Below are 25085 nucleotides of genomic sequence, written 5' to 3' on the forward strand. Positions count from 1 at the left end.
TTCAGGGAGAAAAGATTTTAGTGATTATGAGTCCAAAGGCAGACAATGAATCTGTAAATAAGAAGATGGAAGAAAGGTATCAAACGGACATGGAGAAAGACAAAAATTCAAGCTGAGAAAGTGAACTAGACAACAAAGAGTGTCTGATAGTTTTAATGATTGTGTCATGAGTAACTTCATTTATAAAAACTTCTGCAGTGACAGTAGTCCAGAAACTTAACAGTAATGAGTGAAAAGTTTGGAAACAATCAATAGATAAAGAAATCTGATGCTTAAATAAAAATAAAATGTGAGAACTAATAATTAAACCACATTTTTGAAGTCAAGTAGGTTTTTAGGAAAAAATCAGATACCACATGTACAGCAAAATTATTTGTAAGGGGCTTTCAACAAAAAATTGTTTATTTATTTATGATGATATTTAGTCTCCAGTTGCTAAGATACCGACTAAGTGACTTTTGTTGTCATACTCTTGTCGAAAGGGCTTAAATGCAGAATTGAAATTTCTTGTAATTAGATATTGGATGGTGCAATCTGTTTGCTTTAGAGAAATTTTTAATTAGGCAAGATCACATTCAACATTAGACCAAATGGATGTACAGACTGCAGTTCTTAATGGAAAAGTTTCCCCAGAATTTTATGTGTAGCAACCTTGAGGATATTAGGATGACACCAGAAGAGTTTGTTAAATTATTTAAGGCTTGAGAGAAAGCGCTCAAGCACCATACAATTGCTTGGATGAGTTTTTAAGATCTCTGTGTTTTAAAAGAAGTAAATGTGATTGTTGTCTGTATGTATTAATAACTGCAAATTATGGAATATTCTGGGAGGAATAATATCTGTGAATTATGTGATATATATAACCATGTTTGTTGATGATTGCTAATTTATGATAAAGGTAAAGAGAAAATGCAAGACATCAATATACATTATCCAAATTATTTCTAATAAAATACTTAGGTGAAGTAAAGAATTATCTCAAGATAACTATTGACTATAATTAAGCAAAGAACTTAAAGACTCATAATCAGAAAAGATACATTAAATCTCTATTCTATGAAATATCAAACTGAACATTCAAAGTTGTACAGTACACTAATACAAGTTAGTTTGAAATTAGAACCAACTGGTTCTAGCCATTAGCCTGTCTGACAAACTTAAAGAAATATTTCAAATGTGCCAAAAAAAGTGTAAAGTAATCCCTATACACAAAAAAGACCCAGGAAATTACAGACCTACTACTATTACATCTGTACTCTCTAAAATAGTAGAAACCATAATAAAAGACAGAGCATTAAATTTTATGCAAACATGCAACATTCTCAACGATGAACAATATGGGTTCAGAAAGAGTAAATCTACCAAAACAGCAGTAGCTGAATTCATAACACTTGTAACAAAAGCACTTGATGGACAGAAGAAAGCCTGCTGTATGTTCCTGGACATATCTAAAGCATTTGACTGTATACACCATGACATCCTACTAGAAAGGCTTCATTGTTACGGTATAAGGGAGAAAATAATAGATATCATTAAATCATTTTTGGAAAATAGAAAGCAGGGTGTAGAAATAAAGCCAAAAATGAAAAATAATATTACACGTGTCTTTTCACATTTTGAAATTGTGAAATATGGGTTCCTCAACAATCCATCCTTGGTCCACTCCTTTTCATTCTGTACGTCAGTGATATGACCAAAACAGTAGATAATAGTGTACTCATGTGTGTAGATGACACTTCACATGTTACCAGTTCTACAACAGATGACCTGCAAGAGAAGACTTCACTGAATATGAAAAGTTGAAACAATTATTTCAGGGAAAACAATCTTTTTGTAAAAGGTAACAAAACAACATAGATGCAGGCACATGCAAACAAAAAACACACCTTGGACAACATTACTGTCAGATTTGGAGACCTAGAACTAAAGAAGACAGACAGCTATAAATTTCTAGCTGTAACATTGGATAGTTATATGACATGGGAAAATCACATAAATAATATTTGCAGCAAAACAGGTGCAAATAAATTTCTGATGAGAAAAATGTCAAAGCCAGTAAATAGACACACTCTACAAACAATGTACTATTGACTAGTCCATTTACACCTCTCATATGGCAACCTGGTTTGGAGAAATGCTGCAAATGTGCGCACACAAAGAGTATTAAGATAACAAAAGAGAGCCATATGATGCAGTGCAAAAGTATTACCTAGAGAATCCTGCAGAAATAAATTCAAGGAGGTAAAAATATTCACTTTAGCATCCTGTATATGTGTATGAAACAATTATCTACTTAAAATCTAAATGCACTGCATTGCTAAATGGAGAATATCATGAACGTAATACAAGAAGAAGAAATGACTATCATATAGAAGGAAGAGGGCTAAAAATAACAGATAAAGAACCTGTAAATGCTGGATGCATCCTATACAACAGTTTACTGCAATGTATCAAGATGATATAAAGTATGTCTCTTTTTAAAAGAAAATTAAAAAGAAATCTGATCAATATTTGCCCTCACAGTGTTAAAGAATATCTTGAAATAAAAAAATTAAATAGTGTGTCAGTATACATTGCAAAGGGAAACTGCAACAAATGTAAAACTGTTTATAGAATCAGTTCCAGTATGTAAGATGTATGAAATAATATTTTTGTCAAAACTCCAATGTTATTGTCCTCTACTTTCTCTCTGTTTTTCTCGGCAGTGCTGAGTGAAGACCAAGAAATTACAGAGAAATGAACTATATTATCATTGGTGCCTTTTATAATGTACTTTTAATGACTTTTTTGTGAAAATTCTATAAAATATATGTATATTTGCTATCTTTTTGTAACAAGCAAATGTATGAAACAGTCAGACTATAAACACAATCATACATAAATTAATATATATCGTATTTTTGCTATGTATATGTAAGCTTTATGTAAACATGACATGCCCAATATCATTGCAAGAGCTGATCCACTGACAAATAAAGAACAAGAACCTATTGTCCCTGTAGCTGCTGGCCTACACACTTTGCATGACTACTATCTAGCACCAGGACTCTTCTTTTACTGTTATTTTTTTTTTATTTCACCTGATTTATCTGTAATTTTCTTAGCACTGTTCTTTTGCACCCTACCGTTCTTTACATTTGAATAAGGTTCTACCTTCTGTAATTGAGGTACCAAGCGATATCTGTTGCTTACCTGAATTCTGAATTTGCTAACAAAATATTCCCATGTCTGCCTTTTGCTTGCTACCTTCTCTAGCACACTATCTCTTGTTGCCCCTTTCAGCTGTTGTAATTCAGTTTTTGTGATTTTAACTTCGCCTGGAGAGCACAAATTTTCATCTCTTGTTCCACGATATTCCAGTTTTTCTACATAATCTACAATTCAATCAAAGAGCCCCACCAATCATCCCACTGTATTCTCAATTGCAGTTGCACCAGTGAATGCATAATCTACAATTTTTGCAAACCACTCCCTGTCTAACTAAGTTTTTGCAACATCCACACTTATCACACATCATTGATTGATTTTAAAGCTAGATACAATAAAACAGATGGGAAAGAAATGTTTGTTACTTTTTCATACAATTATCGTGCGTAAACATAGGCCTTGAATAAGGCCTTTATTAGAAAGAATCAAATAGTGATAGGGGAAGAGGCTGGGGACAGTTCTGCTCACTCCTTGTTTCATTTTATAGATATTAAATCAACAGGACTGCTCTTCAGACACACAACTCTAATGTTCACTTTTTACAGTTAGGTGAACATTACTGTATCACAACAACCTTCTTGACAAGGCTGCAACACAAGGTGATATGGGGCTTGAAATGGCACTGAAAACTACCGAGAAGGCTTACAGTTTTTTACATATGCCAGTTGAGAATATACGAAGCCCCAAATGGAACAAGCTTGGTCCAAAGCTGATGGGCACCACAACTTTAAGATTTCTATATAAGACATGTCACAATTAGTAGCATCTGCCTGTGATGCCAAGCTAAGGGGGGCACCAGGGACACCCAAGTGCAAGATTTGTATACGATATGTATCACAAGCAGTAGCAAAAACTGATACACATGAAAGTGTATGAGGAAAAGGGGGGGGATGAGTGAGCCAAATGATAAGTCACTTGTGTGGAAAAGTGTTCTCAAACCAGCCCTGACACAACTACACCTAAATAAGACTTGAAGTGTTAGTTTGTTGTTTATAGATGATAAGATGATTAGTGAATTTGAGCCCACTGAACACCAAATGCAGTGATTCCTTTCAAAATGGTTAGATCTTTTTAGGATTAAGCCAAATTAGAAATACCCTTCCTTTACCATTGTTCCCTTGATGACTGAAATTAGTTTCATTGATAGTGAATGTCAGTGGGTGCATTAAATTCACAATGGTCATTCATGTAAAATCAGAGTCAAATGTACAACCTTAAACTGTACACACAAGTGATTTTTTCCTGTTACTAAATGTTGAAATACAGTAAGTCATTTTACATTGAAATGCGACATAGGCATTTATTAAAAGAAGAAGTGAGTTCTATTTCTTCATAATAGGTTGAAATTGCTTGTAGGCTCTAAGATTTCAACACAAGAATAATTGCAGCAGTGACGAAGTCATTTGAGCTGTGCTGATGCAGTCAACATAGACAGTTCTTTTACAAGTGCAGCGTAACAACAAATATGAATCTGAACAAAGATATGTTTTAAGGTGAACATTGCAGCAGGGTCATTCAATGTCAACTTACCTAGCCTTCCCTGCTCGACCATTTCAGATTTCATTGAAATTTTATGATGACATTTGCACATGGCCCCAATTAACATTGGTACTGTTTACGTTCATTGAAGCAATACTGATCTAGATATAGACAATTGCTTGACTTCATGCGTGACGTGCAGAGAAAGCATGAATATCTGGCGGCTTTGCGCTGTTATATTTCAGGCATTACTTTTTGAAAGAAATCAAATTTGTTCATCTTGTACAAATTTGTGCATTGTCATAAGAATAATAATGTTAAGAATTTTATGAATGATAATCAGCCAGACAATTTTAGGTGAAATCTCCCAAAAAAATCAGTGCCAGAAAAAATTTCAAAGTTTAGCCTCACATCTCAGGGACTAAAGGTATGACAAACGTGAAACTTGGCATTTAGTAACCTAACAATGCAATGTTGTCAAATTAAAGTTTCATTTATGTACCACTTTCCAAATACTGAATAAGTGCAAGATTTTGTAAAAAGGTAGAAAAAGCAAATAAATGTGTTCTAAAAATGCTCTAAACTGAGCTCATTAGAAAGACCTTCATGTGAACCACTAAACAAAGTGTATTTGACTAACCAACACAGGCTAACAATGCTGGATAATTTGACTCAAAGTTGGACATGAAAACTGCAGCATGAAAAAAAAGTATTGTAAACATTGGATACTTATATAGGAGAGTAAACTCTTGCTGAAAATTAAACTTAATATGCAATATCTCAGCAGCTCAACAATGTGGAACACAAAATTTTGTTCACCTGCAATTTTAATCAACAAATTCAAAGGCAATATGATGTTTTTTTTTGAAACAGCGAAAGCAGTGTTTATTTGAAACTTCTTTAACAAATACCATTTTCTATTAATGCTGCACTCAAAATTACATTTTAGCCCCCTCCCACCCAGAACAGTGGGTTTAATTCCCAACATAGGCTGACAATGCTACATAAACTTTGGTAAAATAGCCAGATAAATTGTGTTGTGAATAATGCTTTAACTTTGGCTTCTTATACCACGTTGATTGAAGGCGTGATAAACATGAAGCCTTACACACAACAACATAAGGTGTTCCAATATACGATATCATTCATTTATTGCTTTCTAAATTTCTACAAAATGAGTTCAATCCTGATTTCAATAAAAATTACAAAAAATAGAGTACATTCAGTTTACTTTTAGAAAATTTGTTTCCCATAATTTATTTCAGACTTACCGTAGTCAGAAAGAGCATGTTTTTAAGTATCCAGAAAATCACATTTGCGATCATATATGGTGCGCTAATACCATGACGACAGCCTACATTACAGCAACATGTTTTCTCAGTTTTGTTGCATGTTTTTTCTGTTTTTAATTTGACAAGTAATATCTCACTATATTGTAATGGTGCACGGTGACATTGGCACTGTAAGTTCAACAATGTGAATGGGCCACCCCATCACCACGGGGGTAATGCAATACCAGCCACAAGTAGTTGCTTCATCCAGGCTTCCAATCCTGTAATTTGGTTTCTTGATGTAGGTTTCAAATCCTTGTGGTGGTAGTCTTTGACTCTCAAATCTGTAGGGGTATCTTCATGGGTTGCAAGTACCAAGTAGTATCAATTTTTATTCTAATCTTCTCAACATTGCAGTTTACAGTTTTCAAAATTTCTGGGCCACTTTCTGCAGTTTGTTTTCTGGAAACTGATACTGTTGGCCACATCATAGTATCAAGGGAAAATAGCTTGGAATTGAAATGTTGTTCCGGCACACAACAATCATCTTATCTTTGAGGCCAATGAAATGAATGAGCTGAGCCTTGAGGATGCATAAATTTTATCAGAGTGTCACGTTGTTCTGTTGATGTGTTAATAATGTTGTTGATCCTCCATTCATTATCATGTATACAGGCAATGTAACAGCTAGGCAACAACTCTGCCAATTTCAGTCTTAGCATAGTTGTGCTAGATAATGTGGCAACAAAATTTATTTTGTTATTAGAAACTTTGCTGGTATGAACTGAGGTCAAGTCAAGAGGTATGATGATGATCTTTCATAGCAGCAACCATGCTGCTTTTGGCCACCTTATTTCTTGAATCTTTTGGCTTTCTTAGATTTCTTGTTTTCATACATTCGTTATTCAGTGCAGTCTATGTTTTGGTTGCAAAAGTTGAATAAATCTTTTGATGTCAATATTTGATTTGATGATGGCCTTTGTAGGCTTGTATGGGTAGGTAATCGCTTGGTAGTGCCACCAAGCACCAAAAATTTTCCAGTCTGTTTCAATGTTGACAAAACTCTTAAAATTTTTATATTGTTGAGCAGAGACATCACTCAAATAACATATTTCAGTTATCTTTGTTTTAGTCGACAAAAAGTAGATCAATTTTCGAATAAACATTTGTACAGATACCATATTATGTTGCAGCTGATCTGAAATGATGCAACAATGAACAGTTTGTGACATGTCCTTGTTGACATAATAAGTTACAATTGTGAAACCATGAGCAGCATCTTGAACAACTAGCTAACAGTTTTTAATAACCTAAATTTAATAAACCAAGTTACAGGATCGGGAACCTGGGTGAAGAAATCCCCTTGTGGCTGGTACTGCATGACCCTTATGGTGATGGGGTTACCAGCTCATATTCTTTAAAGTGACAATATCACCATGAGCCAACACCATTTAGTGAGATATTACTTGTCAATTTAAAAATATAAACCATGTGCAACGAAGCTCAGATGGTACAGCACTTGGAATCGCTTCACAGAAATGTAGACTGCCACACATATGACACCAGAAATAAAACCCAATTACAAATCATAGCTCATGACACAAAATTATATGCTAATGAAGGTAAGCATATGGGCATTAAAATATACAGCCACTCCCATCAAACTTTGAAACAAGCAAAGATCAGAAAATAATGAGAATTAAATTAAAAGGAAATATTACTAAGTCAGTGATTCTATTCTGAACATGAAGTTCTTGAAGCAAAATTTTAATTACTTTTAACAGGCTGGATTCAGTCTTAACTATAATGTATGGCATGTAATTTATATCCTTGTGAGCAATAGATGAACAAAATTTGGTATTATAATTATAATATATTCCCATCATTATGGAATATTCTTGATAATGATAACTACACAGAACATATGGATTATTTCTTAGTTATGTACATTTTCATTTGTTATTCGTTTGTATGTATTTCTACTTAGTAAGATAATTTGAGCTATTGTACCTTAAAGCTTTATGTTTTTGTCTATATCTCTTATACGTATTCTGCTGTGTGAAGTATGCACCACCAACGTCTCTCATCATACACCATCTGACCACAATTTTTAATTGACTTTCCTATATCATTCTGGTCGTATGTGAAGTATGTTAGCAGCAAGAAACAATCAATGCCTTCTCTGGATGACAGCAATGGAGATATTATCGAAGACAGTGCTGCCAAAGAAGAGTTACTAAACACAGCCTTCCGAAATGCCTTTACAAAAGAAGATGAAGTAAATATTCCAGAATTCGAATCGAGAACAGCTGCCAAAAGGAGTAACGTAAAAGTAAATATCCTCGGAGTAGTGAAGCAACTCAAATCATTTAATAAAAGCAAGTCTTCTGGTCCAGACTGTATACCAATTAGGTTCCTTTCTGAGTATGCTGATGCATTAGCTCCATAATTAACCATCATATACAACTGTTCGCTCGACAAAAGATTCATAGCCAAAGATTGGAAAGTTGCACTGTTCACACCAATATTCAAGAAAGGTAGTAGGAGTAATACACTAAATTACAGGCCCATATTGTTAACATCGATATGCAGCAGGATTTTAGAACATTATTATGTTCAAACATCATGAATTACATTGAAGGAAACAGTCTATTGACACGTAGTCAACATGGGTTTAGAAAACATCATTCCTGTGAAACACGACTAGCTCTTTATTCACATGAAGTGCTGAGTGTTATTGACAAGGTATTTCAGATCGATTCCGTATTCCTGGAGTTCCGGAAGGCTTTTGACACTGTATCACACAAGTGTCTCATAATAACACTGCGTGCTTATGGAATATCATCTCAGTTATGTGACTGGATTTGTGATATCCTATCAGAGAGGTCACAGTTCGTAGTAATTGATGGAAAGTCATTGAGTAAAACAGAAGTGAATTCTGGTGTTCCCCAAGGTAGTGTTATAGGCCCTTTGCTGTTCCTTATCTATATAAACAATTTTGGAGACAATCTGAGCAGCCGTCTTTGGTTGTTTGCAGATGACACTGTTGTTTATCAACTAATAAAGTCATCAGAAGATCAAAACGAACTGCAAAAGGATTTAGAAAAGATATCTGAATAGTCTGAAAAGTGGCAGTTGACACTAAATGGCAAAAAGTGTGAGGTCATCCACATGAGTACTAAAAGGAATTCATTAAACTCATTAAGAGCTCATTAAACTTTGGTTGCAAGATAAATCAGTCTAATCTAAAAGCCATAAATTCAAGTAAATACCTAGGTATTACAATTATGAACAACTTAAATTGGAAAGAACACAGAGAAAATGTTGTGGGGAAGGCTAACCAAAGATTGCGTTTTATTGGCAGGACACTTAGAAAATGTAACAGACTTACTAAGGAGACTGCCTACACTATGCTTGTCCGTCCTCTTTTAGAATACTGCTGTGCAGTGTGGGATCCTTACCAGATAGGACTGATGTAGTACATCGAAAAAGTTCAAAGAAAGGCAGCACATTACGTATTATTGTGAAATATGGGAGAGAGTGTCACAGAAATGATACAGAATTTGGGCTGGAAATTATTAAAAGAAATGCATTTTTTGTTGCGACAGAACCTTCTCACGAAATTCCAATCACTAACTTTCTCCTCCGAATGCGAAAATATTTTGTTGACACCAACCTACATTGGGAGGAATGATCACCACGATAAAATAAGGGAAATCAGAGCTCATACGAAAAGATATAGATGTTCATTCTTTCCATGCACTATACGAGATTGGAATAATAGGGAATTGTGAAGGTGGTTCGATGAACCCACTGCCAAGCGCTTAAATGTGATTTGCAGAGTATCCATGTAGATGTCGATGCTTCACTGTACAAATTGTATGATTTACAGGACTAAAAAAAAATCAACAGGTTGCTGCAATGTAGTCTTTTGCCATGGTACATAATTTTCAGCTATTGTTAGTGCACATCAGAAAATTGAACGAGATCTTGTGGATGCTTGGAAACATGCTCTTTCCAGTTGTCATTAGTTTGAAACTGATTATGGAAAACAAATTTTCCAAAAGCATATTGAATATAACTACTTTAAAAAAAAATCAAGTTTTAACTCATTCAGTAGAAATTTAGAAAGCAATATGTGAATGACATTTTATATTGGAAAACCTTTTGTTGCTCAGTTATTGTGCCCAAACCTTCATGTTCACCATGATATAAGAAGCTTTTAAAGCTTTAAAACTTTTTTTGCAACACAATATTTTTGGCTATTTTGCCTCAGTTTATGCAGCGTAGTCAGCCCATATTGTTAATTAAACACACTGTTCTGGGGGGAAGTGGGCTAAGACATGTTGTTTCGAATGAAGCTTTAATAGAAAACAGCATTTGTAAAAGAAGTAACGAATAAACCATATTTTCACAGTTTCACAAAAAAACATAATTTTTCCATCAAATTTGTAGATTATTGAAAAATAGCAGGTGAATGAAATTTTGTATTTCACATCCATGAGCTACCGAGATATTCCATATTAAGTTTCATGTTCAGCATGTGTTTACTGTCCGACATAAGAATCCAATGTTTACGACATTTTTTTCGTGTCACCGTTTGCATGCCAACTTTGATTACAGTTATCCAGCATACTTAGCCTGCATTGGATAATCAAATACACTTTATCTAGTGGTTCACACCAAGGTTTTTCTAATGAGCCCAGGTTGGAGAGTTTTATAGAAGATACTTTTTTGCAAACTCAGGTCGAAAATGTGAGATTTTTTACCTTTTTTGCTCATTGTTTCAACTAAATGACATTATACGACAATAATATTTAAGCAAACACTAAACTAATGACACAGGGGTCCTGCAAGAGAGGAGGCTGTATGTACTTTTTCCATTGTGTTGGTATGGACATCCTCCATGTTGTTATTGTTTTATTCCTTGCTAGGTAATGATGTAATTTCAAACAAAATGGAAAACAAAGTGTTTTTTTTTAATATTATTCAAGAAGATAAACTAGATAAACAAAAAAGTAATAATAACATGTTTGTGTGCCTTTTGCAACTCAAAGTTACTATACTTCCATTATTTTGAACAAAGCGTCAAATATGTTATGAAAAAATGGAGATCAGAATAATTGTATTTCTAAACCTGATTTTTTATCAAAACAGATTAAAGAGGACAGTGGGAGACTAAATACTGTTTCATTTATTACAGTATTTGTTATATTAGTGTGCAGAGAAACTAATGTTTCTGTTGCTTTTACCATGAGCTATGCTGGCTAAAAGAAATGTGTATCTCAAAGGTATTCTGCATGCAATTTATTTGCAAGATAAGAAAACATGTTAATCAACTTCATACCATTAGTGACATTATTTGCAGTTGTTTCAAGTTTCTTGAATTATACCACATTGCTATAGTAATAAAGAAGTTCCTCAATGAAAATTGTCATAGACCAAGCAAAAGATTAGACTCCCACATAAAATTATTAGTTTCAGAACCTATTTAATATTAGTATATTGAATGAATCATATACAGCCCTAGGCAAAAATCAACATACTTTTTTAGGTTATTCAAAAAAATTAATAGATTTTTTTATGTGCCATTAGCAGTGTAAAGGAACCCTAAAATTAATTATCAATTGTTTCACAGCTTCCAGAGAAAGAGTTTGATGAAAAAGCTGCAAGAAAAAAGTATCCACTCTCACAGAAGGAAAGCTTGAATAATGTTCTCATACTGGAAATTGATAAATATAACAAACTTCTCAAGACAATTAGAATGACGCTAGAAACAATAATCAGAACAATGAAAGGCCAAGAAATTATTATCTCCCCTGAAGTAGAAGACTCAGTATCTTCCATACTGAAAAACAAGATACCTGCCTCTTGGTGGAAGGTATCATATCCAAGTACCAAAATGCTGGGGGCTTATATTGCTGATTTCTCCAAAAGATTTCAATATATAATGGTAAGACTCATGATTTATTTCTCACTTAGCGTCTTCTGTTCTCAAACTCTGGAGGAAATGTATACATCTTTTACTTTACTGATGGTGCTGTAATTGTAAACAGTTGACATCACCATCCAAAAATAATTTGACATTTAAAGTAATAGACAATTTGTAAATAAAAATAAAGTGTTTGAGTTCCCACACAGATTCATGCTGGAGGTCTGCATGCTTTATGTGAATGCTGAGCATGTCTTTTTTCACAGCTTTATTTAGTTCTTAATAACAACAGTTCACTTGTTAGAAATTTATTTATTTTTAGTGTTTTAGCCATAGTACATCATTCAAACATCTGCCAAAAAACATTGCAGTTGTCAGGAAAGTACAAGCACTACTTGTAGATGACATATTAACACATACTCACATTCATTAACAACTCAGTTTACACTTTACATAACTTACAACAGGAGTCAACTCAGTTTAGACTGCCATTACAAGGACTAGTCTATGTCATTACATAATGCTAGGTGTCACAGCAGCAGTGATGATGAGATTTTGCTTTTAAAGTCAATGGATAAATTATTAATAGAGGAAGTATCAGAGACAAATGTAAAAACAATAGCAGTATATCCTTTTATGAAAAATTAAAAGTTACAGTTAAAAGTGTGCAAATAAGAGTACACCATTAAATCATGTGATTTAAGTGAGACCTGGTGGTAATAGGAGAAAAGAAAGACAGAAAATGTTTAGGTGGGCACAAACCAACACTGTCTCCTACAAATGAAAGCTAGTAGCATCAATGATTGACATTTCTATAATGAAACTGCATAGGAAAGACCCACTGAAAGTCAGTTATGTAATACACATGCACAAGATTGGGAAGAAGGAGTTAGGAAGCATCATGTATGGTGAATTAAAGTCTTTATTGACTTATAGTGCTACTGCACTAACTAAAATCCAGTGTAATGATTCAGTTTAAAAATATATGTATATAAAGACAAAGAAGCAGTGGAAAATATCCGTAATGTTTAACATGGCTTATAAAAGAGTGTTTATAGCAGGTTACATAAAGGAATGGAAATAACAAGCAGTTACCTCTGAAAGAATGCTAACAGTGTAAAGCTACAACTAAAGTACAGAGGTAAGATTGGCTGTGTATCTATTCAGTAATCCACCAACATATGTAAGATGAATGTCAGAGTGGGGGAAGAGGAGGCAAGGAGGGGGGCATAAGCCACTATGCCATTTCCCTGCACTTATCTATGGAATAGAAGTTCTCTCATAAGACCTATTGAACATTGTCTTTCTACATTGCTGCTTTGTTCCTAAGTTAATTTATTGTACAGTGACTTTGTCAGTGGAATGGCATCTAAGTGAATAAAGATATTTCTCCACATGCTTTGTACCCCACCCTTCTCCCTATTATTACGCATTTTTGCCTGTGCCTCTTCCTATCTTGACTAAAATTAACGAAATTTCACTTTAATCGTATATATGCGATGGTGTATTACCTAACAGATTAACGGTGGCTCTCTCCTCTGTACTTTAGTTACAGGTTAAAAATGTGAGTATTCTTTTAATTCATGTCATTTCCCTATGTTTATGTTCTCTCATAAGGCCTGTTAAACATTGTCAGGCTGGCACATAGTTTTAATCTTTCAGGAAGGCTCATATGAGTGCACGCTCTTTTACAAAGTGAAAAATTCATTCCGGAAACAATCCCTCCAGGTTATGGCTAATCCAGATCTCCTCAGAATTGTTTCTTTCAAGATTGATAGTCCCATGAGTTATGCGGGTGAAGTTTGGAAGGCAGGAGATGTACTGGAAGGATTTAAACTGTGAGCGCACATCACGAGATGCTCGAATAGCTCTGTCCACAGAGCAGTTACCTGTGGAAGCAAAGGTCTCAGGTTTGAGTCCCAGTCCAGCATACAGTTGTAATCTGCCAGGAAGTTTTGTATCAGCACACACTCCACTGAAGGATGAAAAATTCATTCTAAATTAGTGGGTTTCTCCATTGCTTCTTTGTTTTTTATAGAAAAGTTAATTTATTGTAATCTTTAAAATATTTTTAAGATGATTTATTGTAGTTTATTTTTGTTAGTGCAGTAGCACTGTAAAATAATAAGATAAATCTCCTCACACCTGATCCCTCCCCTCCCCTCTCCTCCCCTCCCCACCCCACCCTTGTACTGTTCTGGTGCGTGTGCATTGCCTAACAAACTTACAGCAGGCTTCGCCACAGTAGTTTAGTTAGAGATATGTCAGTGCTGTCTGTCACTGGCTTTCATAAAAAAAATTTGTAGTCTCCTATTTAGAGTGTAGAACTTATTTACTAACATTTGCTGAATACATTGAAACACAGGATAAATGACACATAGTTCCTAAAAGTTGCTGAGTGTGTAAACTATTTGGATTACAAATGAAAACAGTCAGGGTGGATTCAGTTTGAATGATGGTGGTGGTGGAGACTGATATGAATCATGTAACCAAATATGGAATGGTAACAAAGTTCACTGAAGTAGAACTCAGTAGCAGTACATGTACATCCCTATACTCAGATCACAAGCAGATCAGTCATAACATGAACAATCTAAAGAACAACTTGTGTAGTGCAGAGTCATCTTCAATACTCCAGTTGACCTTGGAAAAGAACACATAGTTGGTGAGCAGAAAAGAAAGCCTGTGTCCACTTGAACTTAAATCAGCTGGCTTTTGAGCTCATGTGACATGGTGGCTGGAGATGCTACTCACGAAAACTCCAACAGAGGTCAACATAATATTTAATGAGGCATGTCATTAGTATGGCATCACCTGTTGATATGCCTGGCAGTATTAAAACTAGTGTGTAGGAATGAACCTTACAAACGTAACTGCTTCTACTACTTTTGACTTAGAGACAAAAAAAATTTGCCATCTAAATACCATAATCTGTGGTTTTCATAAAATTTGGGGTGTAAATTGATGTGTAATCTACCTAAGCATTATTAGAGTTTGAACTGTGGAATTTATTATTCCATATGATGGCTGTGGTCATAGGAGCATGTGTTTTGGTGTCTGTATTGTTGTGTGCACGAATGTGCATACCATTGCTAGAAAAAGAGCTAGTGCTCAAAACCTCTGTTATGTATTTCTATGCCCCCTGCATTCATTCACTATAGGTGAATGGCTGCCTTTCCCTTACTTTATGTATGAACTTTAGTTTTATTTAACTAACAGTATAAGTGATTGGCTACTCAGTATGGCCCCCCACAAACCATGAACCTCACACATATCAGAAGAGTACGGTGCCTGCGGAGAGGCCAGAGCCAACTTAGCTATGGTAGCTTTACTGTATAGTTAAACAATGATGGCATTATCTTTGATAAAATATTCTAAAGGTAAAATACTCTTCCATTTGGATCTTCAGGTTGGGACTAGTTGGGACTATTTGCATAGGTAAATTAGTGAACATGTACAGTGAAACTGATTGTTTGAAGTTAGATGTAGTGGGAGATTACAGAGTTTGATGGCAGGAAGAACAAGTTTCAATATGAAATGAAACAAGGCTGTTGCAGGAGTAAGACTACCAATGAACTAGAAAACAGAAATGTAGGTGAACTTCTATCAAGGGTGGTTCATGCCAAACATCACCTCGTCCCTTTCTCCAGTGGACATGTTGCTCCATCCTCCGTTAAAACCCAGTGATATGTGCTGATGACATCTTTGCTATTGCTCTGCCTCACGCCAAAGTCAGTTTGTTGTGCAACACCTCCTTCCATGTCTTAATCAGACTAAGTGAGTTCTCAAGACTTACTAACAAGGGAACCTCCCCATCGCACCCCCCTCAGATTTAGTTATAAGTTGACACAGTGGATAGGCCTTGAGAAACTGAACACAGATCAATCGAGATAACAGGAAGAAGTTGTGTGGAACTATGAAAAAAATAAGTAAAATATACAAACTGAGTAGTCCATGCCAACATAGGCAACATCAAGGACAGTGGGAGTCTAGGAGCGCCGTGGTCCCATGGTTAGCGAGAGCAGCTACGGAACGAGAGGTCCTAGGCTCAAGTCTTCCCTCGAGTGAGAAGATTAAGTTTTTATTTTCAGTTTATGTGACAAACTCTTATGTTTTCATCACTTTTTTGGGAGTGATTATCGCATCCACAAGAAAACCTAAATCGGGCAAGGTAGAAGAATCTTTTTACCCATTCGCTAAGTGTACAAGTTAGTTGGGTCGACAACACATTCCTGTCATGTGACGCACATGCCGTCACCAGTGTCGTGTAGAATATATCAGACGTGTTTTCCTGTGGAGGAATCGGTTGACCTATGACCTTGTGATCAAATGTTTTCGGTTCCGATTGGAGAGGCACGTCCTTTCGTCTACTAATCGCACGGTTTTGCGGTGCGGTCGCAAAACACAGACACTAAACTTATTACAGTGAACAGAGACGTCAATGAACGAACGGACAGATCATAACTTTGCGAAAATAAAGAATGTAAAATTTTCAGTCGAAGGAAGACTTGAACCAAGGACCTCTCATTCCGCAGTTCCTCACGCTAACCACAGGACCACAGCACTCCTGCGCTTAGATTCTCCTTGATGTTGCCTGTGTTCCGCATGGACTACTCAGTTTGTATACTTTGCTTATTTTTTTCATAGTTCCACACAACTTCTTCCTGTTTTCTCGATTGATCTGTGTTCAGTTTTTCAAGGCCTATCCACTGTGCCAACTTATAACTAAATCTGAGGGGGGTGCGATGGGGAGGTTCCGTTGTAAGTAATGTAGCCACTATCATGATTGATGAAATCTTGATAGATTCTTTAATGACACAGTCTCAGACGTTTGATGTCTGTGTCAGAAACTTAGTATGGTTGTAATCTGTTCAATTTAATTCTGACAAGCAATATTCCATTACTTCCAATGTGGCAAGACATATATAGGTCAGACAGTGCTTACTGTTGAAGGTAGTTGCAAGAACACTGACACCATACCAGACTGCAGTAGCCTACTATCCTAACACATCGGCAGTTGCAGAACATTGTCTGTCACAATTACATGGAATGGGTTACAATAATACTAAGGTTCTGACACTTCTCAGACTGTGTCATTAAAGAAGCTATTGAGATTTGAGTAAGGAACCTTTGATCAGTCATGATAGTGGCTACATTGTTAGTAAGGGCTAGGAACCTGTGCTTAGTCCAATTAAAAAGATGAAGGAGATATCTCATATGAACTGACTTTGAGGGAAGGTAGAGCAGCAGCAGAAATGCCACTAGCTTGTGTCCCTGGGCAGGAACTGAGGATAGAGCACTGTGTTGCTGGGAGGAGGGGAGAGTGGCTGGTTGGTGGGAAGACAGGGGGAGGGGGGGAGGGGAGAGATGGGCCATGTCACAACAGGCCCTAAGCAGTCAGTTCATCAGTGCACCTGATGATGATATGATGGTGACATGGCTGATTGCCAAAATATAGTGGCTGTTAGATACAGCCATTCATCCATGAACTATCTCATCAACTTACTGAATAGTTTGTCATAGCCATGATAAAAAGTCTTGATCCACCACAATTACCCATATTTGTACGCCAAAAATGTCCACAGATGATGAAGAGATAGAAAGAAATGTACGATAAAATAAAAGAAATTATTTAATATATTAAGGAACATGAAAATTTAATCATGATAGCTGACTGAAATCCATTAGTAAGAAAAGGAAAAGAAGGAAAAAAGGAGGACATTGACTGATGAAAAGAAGCAAAAGGGGAAGCTGCACGAAATGTTTGTTTAAATTTCATGAAAGAAGATTGTGTTTTGGAAGAGATGTGTAGGCACATGAAGGTTTCAAACAGATTATATAATGGTAGGATACGGAAAAGACTTTAAACTGTAAAGCATTCCCAAGTGCAAATGTGGACTTTGACTAGAATTTATTCATTATGGATACAATTAAAACTGAAGAAACAGTGAAAAGGTAAGAAATTAAGGAAATGGAACATAGATAAATTGAAAGAACCATAGGCTAAAGTTTCCAAGGGATCATTAGAGAATGACTAATTGAAATGGGGAAGCAAATGAAGCAGAAGATGAATGGGTAGAGAAGAGGTAGCAAAGACAGTAGAAGAACAACTATCCATCAAAAAGAAATGAGATTGACAGAAAGTGCAAAATGGTGAAGCAAGAATGGTTGGAGGAGAATGCAATAATGGGAGACTGTTTTACCTTCAGAATATTTTTCCCAAGATTAATCCGTCATTGTTTAACCATACAGTAAAGCTACCATAGCTAAGTTGGATAATGTTATAAGGCCAGACTCTTGCCCCTTCAACTATCTACAATAGAACTATCCATATTTGTGAGATGTGCAGGCCACCCTATTACAGCATGGTTCCTGGTTTGTGGGAGGCTATACTCAATAGCCAAACACTTATTTTGTTAGTTAACATGCAAAATAATGGAAAGGCCACCACTCACCTATACTGGTTTGATGTATAGAGCACAGAAACATGTAACAGAAAACAGAAATACCAACAGCTTTTGAGCATTAACTACTTTTCTAGAAATAATATGAACATTCACACAATCACACAGACACCTGAATGCTCATTCCCCTGGCCACAACCATCATATGGAAGAAGGGAAAAACATTTATTTTCAGCTGCATGGAAGAAACACACATGACAGTAGGAATAATAGATGCTATACATAGAGAAATTAAAGAAACCCTTGAGAAAAGGGACACAGTTTTATGAATATCAAGTGCTAAGATGGCAAGCCAGCACTGAGCCAAGAAGAGAAAGCTGTAAGGTAGAAGGAACATATAGAAGACTATACAAAAGAAACAAACTTAAGAAAATATCATGGAAAGAAAAGAGGAAATGGCTGAATATGAGATAGGGATGCGAAACTATGAGAAGAAATTGATAGAGCACAGCAAGATGTATTTCACAACAAGCTGTCTTGAGTGTACATAGAATTATTAATGAGGATCCTTAGTATAATCAATTATGCCAAAACTGTTCCACATGATGTGTATCATACATGAGACAGATGAAATAACTTCATGATTCAAGAAGAGTATGAAACTCCAAATACCAAAGAAGGCATGTTCTGACAAGCATTAGTATTTTTGAACCATTAATTTAAACACGTAGTCCAGTCACATTATTTGACCACCACCTATGTTGGCATCAATGTGCAATAACCACTCACAGGCAGCAGGTGGCACCACTTGCAGTGGAAGGTATATACAGTGCATTGATGTGACAGGGAAAACATGCAGTCATTGCCATAATGCAGAAACAGAGAAATTTATCTGATGTCCAAAAGGGCATGGTCACTGGCTTTCAGGCCAAGTGTGGAAGCATTTTTGAAATGGCTACATCTCTAAATTGTTTGTGTGCTACTGTGATTAAAGTATACCTTGCCTGGGAAAATGGCATTATCCAAACCCAATGCCGATATAACTGTAATGCACCATGGACCACAGATGACTGGGATGAACAATGGCTGCAGAGATATGTACAGATGAACAGACAAGCAACTGACCACCCAGATGAACCAAGGGGCTGCCAACAGTGTCTCCTCAATAACTGTTCAGCAAACATTACTGCATATGGGCCTCTGTATGGGAGAAAACTACAGGAGAACTTGGGGCAGAAGTCAGAGCCTGGACCTAATACAAGACTGAGCCAGACAGCAGATTCTGGTCATTGAACTGCACTATCAGCTCCCGTGTCAGATCTCAAGAGCTGAAATCAGGGCACAAGCTATGGACATTGGCCACAGCCGGCCATTGCTCCTGCTTGATCAGCGTCTCTCAGAAGCACCAAGACTTTGGTGACATTGTCCTGTGTGTCAGTGCCCTGGGCCAGCCTTCAAGAAGGCACGCTGGCTGGACTGCCTTCTGCGTCATTGACGATTACGCCAAACCCTAGTCATTGCGTTGTTCCACATGGTTCAATGATGCCAACAAATGCAGCCCTTCCATGAATTCAGTGCCGGGAAGCAGCATTTAAATGCTGGCCAAGCTGAGTATGTCATGTTTGGCACATCAGGATGACATCTGGCGCCTGCTGTGTGTTTGCAGGGCATCCTTGCTGTGAACTCTGCCACCACCAGTCAGTGAAGAAGGGACCTCTGCCTGTCTGCCCAGCCAAGGCAGGCAACACAGCACCATTCGCCCATCCCTGCTCCTCACCATTGGTTGAGACTTCAGATCCGGCCACCAGCATTGCTGTGCCACTGGAACGATACGACCTTCCACATTAGAGACCACACAGGGCTGCATCTTGCCGCCTCAGCTTGCCTCAAATACTGGACATGCTAGCACAGTGCTCGGTCTCCCAAGCAGCAAATGCATGCTGCCTGCCATGCATCAGCGTCTGAAGCTACATATTCAGGATGTTATGATGGAATCTGAACAGTGCCAGGGAATGGAGCACCATCATAAGAGTGTCTGAATTGCATGAATTTGTAAAGAACTAATAAAGAGTTGTTGTATCTTTACCACGGCCTGCCTCTGCTGTTTCTACATCCCCCATCTTTGACAGGGAACACAACCCATGCCCAGAGAGCCAACCTCCTTTGCCTTTACACTGGTGTCAGAAGTGTCTCCTACCTTTACATTGGTGTCAGATGGACTGTTGAAGATGGACATGAAGTTTCAGAGGAAGCCACTCAGCCTGCAAGATCCAGGCAATCGCAGAGGGTGGGATTATTGGTAGTTGGGAGCTCCAATGTTAGGCGCGTTACGGGGCCCCGTAGGGACTTGGCTGACAAGAAGGATAAGGAACCCAATGTGCACTGCGTGTCATACTGGGTGGAGTCATTCCAAATGTGGAAAGGGTCCTCCTGGATGCCATGAAGAGCACAGGGTGCAGCCAACTGCAGGTGGTTGCTCACGTCGGTACCAGAGATTCTCTCTGGTTTCGAGGGGCCAACAGAAGTGGTAAAGGCTGCCAATCTTGCTTGCAAGATGAAAGCAGAGCTGACCATTTGCAGCAGTCGACAGGACCGATTGTGGACCTCTTGTATAGAGCCGAGTGGAGGGTCTGAATCAGAGGCTCGGACAGTTCTACAACCATGTAGGCTGCAGATTCCTCGACTAAGCCAAAGAGTGGTTGGGTTTCAGGTTCAGCTGAATAGGTCAGGTGTCCACTATATGCAGGAGGCAGCTACACAGGTAGCAGGGGCTGTGTGGCATGGACTGGGCGGTTTCTTAGGTTAGAGGGTCTCGGGAAAACACAAGAGGGGCTTAAGTCACAAAGGGTACAGGCTGAGCACAGGAAGAACGTAGATACAGGAACCATTGGTATAACAGTAGTAAAATGTCGTAGCTGTGTTGGGAGAGTACCAGAGCTCCAAGCACTAATGAAAAGCACTGATGCTCAAATCATTATAGGCACTGAAAGCTGGCTAAAGCTGGATATACCATAAGCTCAGCCAAAATTTTTGAGAAGAACCTAACTGTGTTCCGAAAGGATAGGCTAAACAGGGTTGGCGGTGGCGTGTTTGTTGCTGTCAGAAGTAGTTTATCTTGTCGCCAAATTGAAGTAGAAACTTCCTGTGAGTTAGTATGTGCAGAGGTCATTGTTGGCAACCAGAATAAAATAATAATTGGATCCTTTCATCGACTTTCCAATTCAGATGATTCAGTTGCTGAAATGTTCAAAGAAAACTTAAGTTTGATTTCAAACATGTACCCGACTCATAGAATAATAGTTGGTGGTGACTTTAATTTACCCTCGATATGTTGACGAAAATACATGTTTAATTCTGGAGGTATGCATAAAATATCATCTGAAATTGTGCTAAATGCATTCTCTGAAAATAATTTCAAGCAGTTAGTTCATGAGCCCACGCAAATAGTGAATGGTTGTAAAAACACACTTGACCTCTTAGCAACAAATAATCCTGAGTTAATAACAAGCATCAAAACCGATTCAGGGATTAGTGAACACAGAGTTGTCGTAGCGAGATTGAACATTGCAATCACCAAATCCTCGAAAAATAAGTGAAAAATACACCTATTCAAAAAAGCAGATAAAAATTCACTTGACGCCTCCCAGAGAGACAATCTCCAGTCATTTCAAATTAATAATATAAGTGTAGACAAAATGTGGCTTAAATTCAAAGAAATAGTATCAGCAGCAATTGAGAGCTTTATACCGAATAAATTAACAAACAACAGAGCTGATCCTCCTTGGTACACAAAATGGGTTAGAACACTGTTGTAGAAACAACGAAACAAATGAGCCAAATTCAAACAGATGCAAAATCCCCAAAATTTGCGATCTTTTACAGAAGCACAAAATATAGCACGGACTTCAATGTAAGATGCCTATAACAGTTTCCACAACAAACGTTTGTCTCAAAATCTGGCAGAAAATCCAAAGAGATTCTGGTCATATGTGAAGTATGTTAGTGGCAAGAAACAATCAATGCCTTCTCTGCACGATAGCAATGGAGATATTATCAAAGACAGTGTTGCCAAAGCAGAGTTACTAAACACAGCCTTCCAAAATGCCTACACAAAAGAAGACGAAGTAAATATTCCAGAACTCGAATTGACAACAGCTGCCAACATGAGTAACTTAGAAGTAAATATCCTTGCAGCGCGGGATTTACCGAGTGGTCTAGGCACTGCTGTCATGGACTGTGCGGATGGTCCCGGTGGAGGTTCGAGTCCTCCCTCGGGCACGGGTGTGTGTGTTTGTCCTTGGGATGATTTAGGTTAAGTAGTGTGTAAGGTTAAGGACTGATGGCCTTAGCAGTTAAGTCCCATAAGATTTCAGACAGATTTGAACATTTAGCCAGCTGGAGTGGCCGAGCGGTTCTAGGCACTTCAGTCTGGAACCGCACGACCGCTATGGTCACAGGTTCGAATCCTGCCTCAGGCATGGATGTGTGTGATGTCCTTAGGTTAGTTAGGTTTAAGTAGTTCTAAGTTCTAGGGCACTGATGATCTCAGAAGTTAAGTCCCATAGTGCTCAGAGCCAAATATCCCCGGAGTAGTGAAGCAACTTAAATCACTTAATAAAAGCAAGTCTTCTCGTCCAGACTGTATACCAATTAGGTTCCTTTCCAAGTATGCTGATGTAGAAGCTCCATACTTAACAATCATATACAACTCTTTGATCAATGAAAGATCCGTACCCAAAGACTGGAAAGTTGCACAGGTCACACCAATATTCAAGAAAGGTAGTAGGAGTAATACACTAAATTACAGGCCCAAATCATTAATGACAATATGCAGAAGGATTTTAGAACATATATTCTGTTCGAAAATTATGAATTACCTTGAAGAAAACAGTCTATTGACACACAGTCAACATGGGTTTAGAAAACATCGTTCCTGTGAAACACGACTAGCTCTTTATTCACATGAAGTGCTGAGTGTTATTGACAAGGTATTTCAGATCAATTCCATATTCCTGGAGTTTCCGAAGGCTTTTGACACTGTACCACACAAGCGTCTCATAGTGAAATTGCGTGCTTATGGAATATCATCTCAGTTATGTGACTGGATTTGTGATTTCCTATCAGAGAGGTCACAGTTCGTAGTAAATGATGAAAAGTCATTGAGTAAAACAGAAGTGAATTCTGGTGTTCCCCAAGGTAGCGTTATAGGCCCTTTGCTGTTCCTTATTTATATAAACAATTTTGGAGACAATCTGATCAGCTGTCTTCGGTTGTTTGCAGATGACGCTGTTGTTTATCAACTAATTAAGTCATCAGAAGATCAAAACGAACTGCAAAAGGATTTAGAAAAGATATCTGAATGGTGTGAAAAGTGGCAGTCGACCCTATATAGCAAAAAGTGTGAGGTCATCCACATGAGTACTAAAAGGAATTCATTAAACTTCGGTTACACGATAAATCAGTCTAATCTAGAAGCTGTAAATTCAACTAAATTCCTAGGTATTACAATTACAAACAATTTAATTTGGAAGGAACACAGAGAAAATGTTGTGGGGAAGGCTAACCAAAGATTGTGTTTTATTGACAGGACACTTAGAAAATATAACAGACCTACTAAGGAGACTGCCTACACTACACTTGTACGTCCTCTTTTAGAATACTGCTATGCGGTGTGGGATCCTTACCAGTTAGGACTGATGGAGTACATCGAAAAAGTTCAAAGAAAGGCAGCACATTACGTATTATTGTGAAATATAGGAGAGAATGTCACAGAAATGATACAGGATTTGGGCTGGAAATCATTAAAAGAAAGGCATTTTTCGTTGCGAAGGAATCTTCCCATGAAATTCCAATCACCAACCTTCTCCTCCGAATGCAAAAATATTTTGTTGACATCGACCTACATAGGGAGGAATGATCACCACAATAAAATAAGGGAAACCAGAGCTTGTACAGAAAGATATAGGTGTTTATTCTTTCCATGCGCTATATGAGATTGGAATAATAGAGAATTGTGAAGGTGGTTTGATGAACCCTCTGCCAGGCACTTAAATGTGATTTGCAGAGTATCCATGTAGATGTAGCTGTAGATGTAGATGAAGATGGACAACTTTAAAGACAGCAGTTAGTGCCATAGTTTATAGCAGCAGCTTTCTGAAGGGGACAGGGAAGTTGTCAGATGGAAGACAGAGATCGCAGGAAGGTGGGACAGCAAGAGATGTAAGTAGCGACACAAAACTTTTTACATTCGCTCATGGGATTCCCCACATCTTTTGGTTTGCCCTATCGCTACTTTTTTTCATAATATCGGAGCCAGATACCACTTTGGTGTTCAGTAAGGGACCGAGGGCTTAACCATTAACTCCAGTAATATGCACCCAGAGCAATTTACCAGGGCACTCCGCCAGGTGCACTGATCTACATCCCATAGTATATTGGGCTTGTCATAAAAAAGGGCATTATGCCATGCAGTGCAGAAACTGTGCCTGGCTGAGGTATGGAAAACTTTGGGTACCCCATAAACAACAGTGATTTTTTTAGGTTAAGCCAGAAGAGGCATAAGAATTATTGCTGTAAATATAGAATTATATAGAGTAAATATTTTATGATGAGGAAGGATGATGTATGCATGTATACTAGTATTTAGAGATAGGCATAATGTAAGACTCAAGTTCACGGCTAAGCCAGGAATATTAGGAGATGTAATCAGGAGAAAGTGATGCGCAAGGAAAACAGTTAGCTACGTAGTTCATTAAGATAGGATGAAGCCATGGTACCGTGCTGATGGATTAG

General features: G+C 37.4%; 1 protein-coding gene across 1 annotated transcript in view; it reads left to right on the plus strand.

Annotated features, from left to right (window-relative positions):
• LOC126482097 (dynein axonemal heavy chain 7-like) overlaps window positions 1-25085 on the plus strand; it is a 482833-nt gene that overhangs the window by 418807 nt on the left and 38941 nt on the right. The window contains exon 23 of the mRNA XM_050106073.1: window positions 11596-11910. Within this exon, the coding sequence (XP_049962030.1) occupies window positions 11596-11910 (315 nt within the window). The remainder of the gene's footprint in view (window positions 1-11595; window positions 11911-25085) is intronic.

Source organism: Schistocerca serialis, chromosome 5 (genome assembly GCF_023864345.2).
Source record: "Schistocerca serialis cubense isolate TAMUIC-IGC-003099 chromosome 5, iqSchSeri2.2, whole genome shotgun sequence".
NCBI classification, from domain to species: domain Eukaryota; kingdom Metazoa; phylum Arthropoda; class Insecta; order Orthoptera; family Acrididae; genus Schistocerca; species Schistocerca serialis.